At 40.3% G+C, this 7,500-nt stretch overlaps 1 protein-coding gene across 2 annotated transcripts in view; it reads left to right on the forward strand.

Annotated features, from left to right (window-relative positions):
- The window catches only part of LOC135115206 (uncharacterized), a 67,881-nt gene that overhangs the window by 33,399 nt on the left and 26,982 nt on the right, over positions 1-7,500 (forward strand). For both annotated transcript variants that reach the window (XM_064031720.1, XM_064031721.1), the window contains 2 exons: positions 1,864-2,164; positions 3,408-3,721. In XM_064031720.1, coding sequence (XP_063887790.1) covers positions 1,864-2,164; positions 3,408-3,721 — 615 coding nt within the window. The remainder of the gene's footprint in view (positions 1-1,863; positions 2,165-3,407; positions 3,722-7,500) is intronic.

Genomic DNA, 7,500 nt, shown 5'->3' on the forward strand with positions numbered 1-7,500 from the left:
CTGGAAGGTTGTGTCGAGTTGATAGATGGAGGAATTAAGTTTTTGAGGCACTGAACAATACCAAGTTTGCTCTGCCCCAATCAGAAATTTTAGAAAGATCAGAAGTCAAGCGTTCTGTGGCTTCCTTGCGTGAAATGTTTACCTCCTGAAGTGTTGGACGTTTATGAAAAGAGATGGAAAAGAGCAGGGTGGTATCATCAGCGTAGGAGTGGATAGGACAAGAAGTTTGGTTTAGAAGATCATTAATGAATAATAAGAAGAGAGTGGGTGACAGGACAGAACCCTGAGGGGCACCACTGTTAATAGATTTAGGAGAGGAACAGTGACCGTCTACCACAGCAGCAACAGAACAGTGAGAAAGGAAACTTGAGATGAAGTTAGAGAGAGAAGGATAGAAACCGTAGGAGGGTAGTTTGGAAATCAAAGCTTTGTGCCAGATTCTATCAAAAGCTTTTGATATGTCCAAGGCAACAGCAAAAGTTTCACCAAAATCTCTAAAAGAGTCTAAAAGTCGGGTTGTTGTTGTTGTTGTTGTTGTTGTTGTTGCTGCTGCTGCTGTTCTTCTTGTTATCATATTGTTATTTTGTTTATTTATTTGTTGTTGTTGTTGTTGTTGTTGTTGTTGTTGTTGTTGTTGTGGTACTCCTCCATACTCTGAACACAGCGTACGTCCTACTGTAAGAATAATTTTTTTTTTCTAAATTGTTTTTATTACTACGAATACTACTACGACTACTACAACGACTACTAACATGACTTTTATTATCATTATTTTGCTTCGTGTGCATCCCATTTCTTAAATGAAAATGTATACAAATCTCAACTGTGATACAATTCAAATTATAAAATGTTGAATATGTTTCCTAACAGCAAATAAGACCAATCAAAATCATCAAAGATAAAAAAAAAAAAAAAACACTGAAAAACAGTGACGTAAAAACAATCAGTATATTGTCGGCATAAACCTTCACTAAATATGGAAGGGAGACCAGCCCAGTGTGTGGTTGATGAGGCTGCTGCCACGCCAGCACAGCTTTTAGTGTCTGAGTCTGTGTCGTGCACACCAGTGGTGTGAGTCATTCTTCTCAACTGATTATCTACTGACTTGAAAAAAAAAAAAAAAAAAACATTCCACATTTTAAAAAGAAGCTACAGAGTTTAAAAAATAAACTTTTGAAAACTAAATAAGTTTTCATAAAAGTTACCAAGTAAAAGAGAGTGGCGGTGTCTTAACAGATATTTATTAAGCATATCAGCAATTAAACTGCCTCTTATTGATGCAAAGGCACCAGGCATCTTCTTTAAAACGTCTTTGTAAACTACTTCACGTGTTTCAAAAATACTTCTATTATACACACAGCTACACTTCCACATTTCTAAGTGGTGTTGGTGGTAGTAGTAGTAGTAGTAGTAGTAGTAGTAGTAGTAGTAGTAGTAGTAGTAGCAGTAATAGTAGTAGTAGTAGTAATAGTAGTAGTAGTAGTAGTAGTAGTAGTAGTAGTAGTAGTAGTAGTAGTAGTAGTAGTAGTAGCAGTAATAGTAGCAGTAATAGTAGTAGTAGTAGTAGTAGTAGTAGTAGTAGTAGTAGTAGTAGTAGTAGTAGTAGTAGTAGTAGTAGTAGAAGTAACGCCGCTATTAAGGCAATGAATAACGTCGAAATCAGCTTGCATTACTCCTCTGCCTTTTCATCTAATTTAGTGATAGGTGAGCAATTTATCGCGTCTTTTATTGTTAGGTTAGGAAATAAAGGTATCAATTATTCTCTGTTCACACACACACACACACACACACACACACACACACACACACACACACACACACACACACACACACACACACACACACACACACACACACACCCAGGAACTAGTCATTGCTGTGGAGAAAGGAGACGAGGCAAGGGTGAGGTCGTCCCTCGCCAGGGGTGCCCATTCAGAGATCACCATCCCCACTGCTGCTGGGATGTCGCGGAGTCTGGTAAGTGTGGCTGTCAGCAAGGGCCACCACCACCTGCTGCCTCGCTTACTGCAGGCAGGGCTAAGCATAGAGGGTGGAGGCACCACCAACACGACACCGCTGATGGAGGCTGCCAGGAAGGGCCACACCCAGACAGTGAAGGCACTGCTGACCCTCGGTGCGAAACCTCTGGCGACTGATAGTAAAGGTGAGGCTGTGCTGGTGGTGGTGGTGGTTGTGGTGGTGATGGTGTGGATGATGGTGGCGTGGATAATGGTGAGGGTGGTTGTGTAGGTGGTAAGGGTGGGAGTGGGTCTAGTGGTGGTGCTTGTGGTGATGGTAATGGTGTGGTGGTGGTGGTGGTGGTGGTGGTTGTTTTGGTGGTGATAATGGAGGCGGCGGTGGTGATGATAATGATGGTCATAGTTATGATGACAATGGTGGTGGTGGTGATGGTGGTGATGAGGATAGTGGAAATGGTGATTCTGATGGTGGTGATGGTGGTGGTGGTAAGGGTGGTAGTGGTGATAATGGTGATAGTGGTGGTGGTGGTGGTGGGGATAGTGGAAAAGGGGATGGTGGTGGTGGTGGTGGTGGTGGGGATACTGGAAATGGTGATTGTGGTGGTGGTGGTAGTGGTGGTGGTGGTGGTGTTAATAGTGGAAAAAAGGATTGTGGTGGTGGTGGTGGTGGTGGTAGTGGTGGTGGTGATACCTTTCAAATGACGATACTGTCTGTAATCGTAATTAGCACAGCGTTTATTTAACAGTTTTGTTTTAGTGTATTGTATCATCTTTTTCTCCGTGTTACTGAGTGTTACTTTTACAATTAGTTTTAGTACTGTAACAAGTGTCTGCTTAGTGATGCGTCGCCACTGTGTTATGTATATTACTGTAAGAAAAACAACAACCGCTATTTTAATGATATTGAAATTATTTGAATTACAAATTGAACCTCTCTCTCTCTCTCTCTCTCTCTCTCTCTCTCTCTCTCTCTCTCTCTCTCTCTCTCTCTCTCTCTCTCTCTCTCTCTTTCTAATCCTGAACGAAGGAAGAAAAGAATAAAAAAACGAAGAAAAGGAGTGAAGGGACAGGCATATTAATGTTCATTATAAAATAACAAAAACAACGACAATGATAATAATAATAATAATAATAATAATAACAATTATAATAATAATAACAATAATAATAATGATAATAATAATAATAATAATAATAATAATAATAATAATAATAATAATAATAATAAATAATAATAATAATAATAATAATAATAATAATAATAATACCGAAGCAAATAATGCAATCTTCTCTCCTCTCACACACACACACACACACACACACACACACACACACGAACCCACGCAACCACTCACCCAACCAAACACCCACAATGCACACACACACACACACACACACACACACACACACACACACACACACACACAGAATGGACAGCCCTCCACCATGCTGCAGCACTGGGCCAGCAGCAGTGCGTGGCGGCCCTCATGCCTGTCACCCCTCCCACCCCCGCACACATCGAGGCACTCACCCCGGTGCACACCGCCAGTTACTCTGGCCACGTGGAGGTACTGGAGCAGCTGGCGGGTGCTGGCTGGCCCCTCACCGCTAGGGACAGTGATGGCAACACGCCCCTGCACAGTGCTGCGGCGGGCGGCAGTGTGACATGTCAGGAATGGCTGGTACAGCGAGGTGGTGACGAGCGCGTGCAAAACAAGGCAGGACACACACCCTGGGACACGGTAGGCAGTGGGGAATGTCAGGAGGGTGGGGGGAGCGGGAGGGCAAGTAGGGAGGCAACAGCACCACTGCAGGAGGAGGCAGTAGACACCTGCCGAAACGATAATTACTCCCAGTGAGGTCTAAAGCACTGTTCAGGGGGTGCTGTGAACTTATCATTAAACCCAGCTGTGACCTCACTGAACGTTTCCCTTTGTGTCTCACAACACAAGGGGGCAGTCACAGCCTGCCCTCTAAAGACAACTCTCTTCCTCCACACAAAACTACAAGCACCTAATAACACACACACCCTTCACTCAAAATTTTAAAATCATCATGGCGAGTCCTACACCAGCCTCGGAGTCCACATCTGGGGAGGGAACCATAAATGTCCCCAGGTCGGACTGCCTTTCTGTCAACGACCCTAGGTGTCTTCACACCCCCCTCAATTTTTTCTTCATTAACTTCTGCAACATTCGCGGTCTAAGATCTAATTTTCAATCTGTAGAACACCACCTCTCCTCTTCTAAACCTCATCTTCTTTTCCTCACTGAAACTCAGGTGTCTGAGGCAACTGACAGTAGCCCCTTTTCTGTTCCCTCCTACTTTCTCTATTCTCATTTTCAATCCAAAGCTGGATGCTGCGTTTATGTGCGCAATGACTTAACATGCTCTCATGCCCAAGTTCTGGAATCTTCCGAGTTTTCCACCATCTGGCTACTATTACAGAGTCACTATCATACTAAATTTATCTGTGCTGTATACCTCTCACCTAACTCCTCTGAGTATAAGAAATTCATTGACTACTTAACTTCCAAAGTGGAGCACATTCTGACCCTCTTCCCTTTTGCAGAGATCTCCATTCTTGGAGACTTCAATGTTCACCACCAGCTTTGGCTTTCCTCTCCCTTCACTGACCATCCTGGTGAACTAGCCTACAACTTTGCTATCCTCCATGACCTAGAACAATTGGTGCAACACCCTATTCGTATTCTTGACCATCTTGGAGATACGCCCAACATTCTTGACCTTTTCCTGACCTCTAATCCTTCTGCTTATGCTGTCACCCTTTCTTCTCCGTTGGGCTCCTTCGATCACAATCTCATATCTTTATCTTGTCCTATCACTCCAATCCCTCCTCAGGATCCCCCCAAGCGAAGGTGCCTCTGGCGTTTTGCCTCTGCTAGTTGGTGGGACTTGAGGAGGTATTTTGCTGATTTTCCTTGGAATGACTACTGCTTCCGTGTCAGAGACCCATCTTTGTGTGCTGAGCGCATAACAGAGGTGATAGTGTCTGGCATGGAGGCGTACATTCCTCACTCTTTTTCTCGTCCTAAACCTTCTAAACCTTGGTTTAACACAGCTTGTTCTCGTGCTATACATGATAGAGAGGTGGCCCACAAAAGGTACTTAAGCCTTCCATCACCAGAATCTCATGCACTTTATATTTCTGCCTGGAACCATGCCAAGTCTGTTCTCTAACTAGCCAAAAACTCTTTCATTAACAGAAAATGTCAAAACCTTTCAAGATCTAACTCCCCTCGTGATTTCTGGCATCTAGCCAAAAATATCTCCAATAACTTTGCTTCTTCTTCTTTCTCTCCTCTACTTCAACCAGATGGCACCACTGCTATCACATCTATTTCTAAAGCTGAACTCTTCGCTCAGACCTTTGCTAAAAAGTCTACCTTGGACGATTCTGGGCTTGTTCCTCCCTCTCCTCCACCCTCTAACTACTTCATGCCACGTATTAAAATTCTTCGCAATGATGTTTTCCATGCCCTCGCTGGCCTAAACCCTCGGAAGGCTTATGGACCTGATGGGGTCCCTCCTATTGTTCTCCGAAACTGTGCCTCCGTGCTTGCACCTTGCCTAGTCAAACTCTTTCAGCTCTGTCTGTCAACATCTCCCTTTCCTTCTTGCTGGAAGTTTGCCTACATTAAACCTGTTCCTAAAATGGGTGACTGTTCTAATCCCTCAAACTACCGTCCTACTGATTTAATTTCCTGCGTATCTAAAGTTTTTGAATTTATCCTCAACAGGAAGATTTTTAAACATCTATCACTTCACAACTTCATCTCAAGTTTCCTTTCTGACCGTTCTATTGCTGCTGTGGTAGACGGTCACTATTCTTCTAAATTTATTAACAGTGGTGTTCCTCAGGGTTCTGTCCTGTCACCCATTCTCTTCTTATTATTCATTAATAATCTTCTAAACCAAACTTCTTGTCCTATCCACTCCTACGCTGATGATACCACCCTGCACTTTTCCACGTCTTTTCATAGACTTCCAACCCTTCAGGAGATAAATATATCACGCAGGGAAGCCACAGAACGCTTGACTTTTGATCTTTCTAAATTTTCTGATTGGGGCAGAACAAACTTGGTATTGTTCAATGCCTCAAAAACTCAATTCCTCCATCTATCAACTCGACAACCTTCCAGACAACTATCCCCTCTTCTTCAATGACACTCAACTGCCCCCCTCTTCTACACTGAACATCCTTAGTTTGTGCTTTACTTATAATCTGAACTGGAAACTTCACATCTCATCTCTAGCTAAAAAAGCTTCTATGAAGTTAGGTGTTCTGAGACGTCTCCGCCAGTTTTTCTCACCCCCCCAGCTGCTAACTCTGTACAAGGGCCTTATCCGTCTATGTACGGAGTATGCTTCACATGTCTGGGGAGGTTCCACTCATACTGCTCTTTTAGACAGGGTGGAATCAAAAGCTTTTCGTCTCATCAACTCCTCTCGTCTAACTGACTGTCTTCAGCCTCTCTCTCACCGCGGCAATGTTGCATATCTAGCTGTCTTTTACCGCTATTTTCATGCTAACTGTTCTTCTAATCTTGCTAACTGCATGCCTCCCGTCCTTCCGCGGCCTCGCTGCACAAGACTTTCTTCTTTCTCTCACCCCTATTCTGTCCACCTCTCTAACGCAAGAGTTAACCAGTATTCTCAATCATTCATCCCTTTCTCTGGTAAACTCTGGAACTCCCTGCCTGCTTCTGTATTTCCACCTTCCTATGACTTGAATTCCTTCAAGAGGGAGGTTTCAAGACACTTATCCACAAATTTTTGACCACTGCTTTGACCCTTTTATGTGACTGGCATTTCAGTGGGCATTTTTTTTATTGGATTTTTGTTGCCCTTGGCCAGTGTCACTCCTACATAAAAAAAAAAAAATAAAAAAAATCACCATCGTGATCATGATGATTATGGTAATGATAATAATAATAATAATAATAATAATAATAATAATAATAATAATAATAATAATAATAATAATAATAATAATAATAATAATAATAATAATAATAATAATAATAATAATAATAATAGTAATAACAACAACAACAACTATTATAATAATAATAACAATAATAATAGTATTTATATTAATATTAAAATTAGATAAAAAAAATAATAATAATAATGTAAATAAATAAATAATAATGATAATAATAATAATAATAATAATAATAATAATAATAATAATAATAATAATAATAATAATAATAATAATAATAATAATAATAAAAATCTTTATAATCGTGGTATTATAGTAATGGTGATGATAATAATAATAATAATAATGATTTACATAATAACAATAATTTTAATAATAACAATAATAAAAAAAAATAAAAATAATAAATAAATAAATAAATAATAATAATAATAATAATGGTATTTATATTAATATTAATAATGCAAAATAATAATAATAATAATGATATATAATAATAATAATAATAATAATAATAATAATAATAATAATAATAATAATAATAATAATAAT

The sequence above is a fragment of the Scylla paramamosain genome, chromosome 29 (assembly GCF_035594125.1).
Source record: "Scylla paramamosain isolate STU-SP2022 chromosome 29, ASM3559412v1, whole genome shotgun sequence".
NCBI lineage: Eukaryota > Metazoa > Arthropoda > Malacostraca > Decapoda > Portunidae > Scylla > Scylla paramamosain.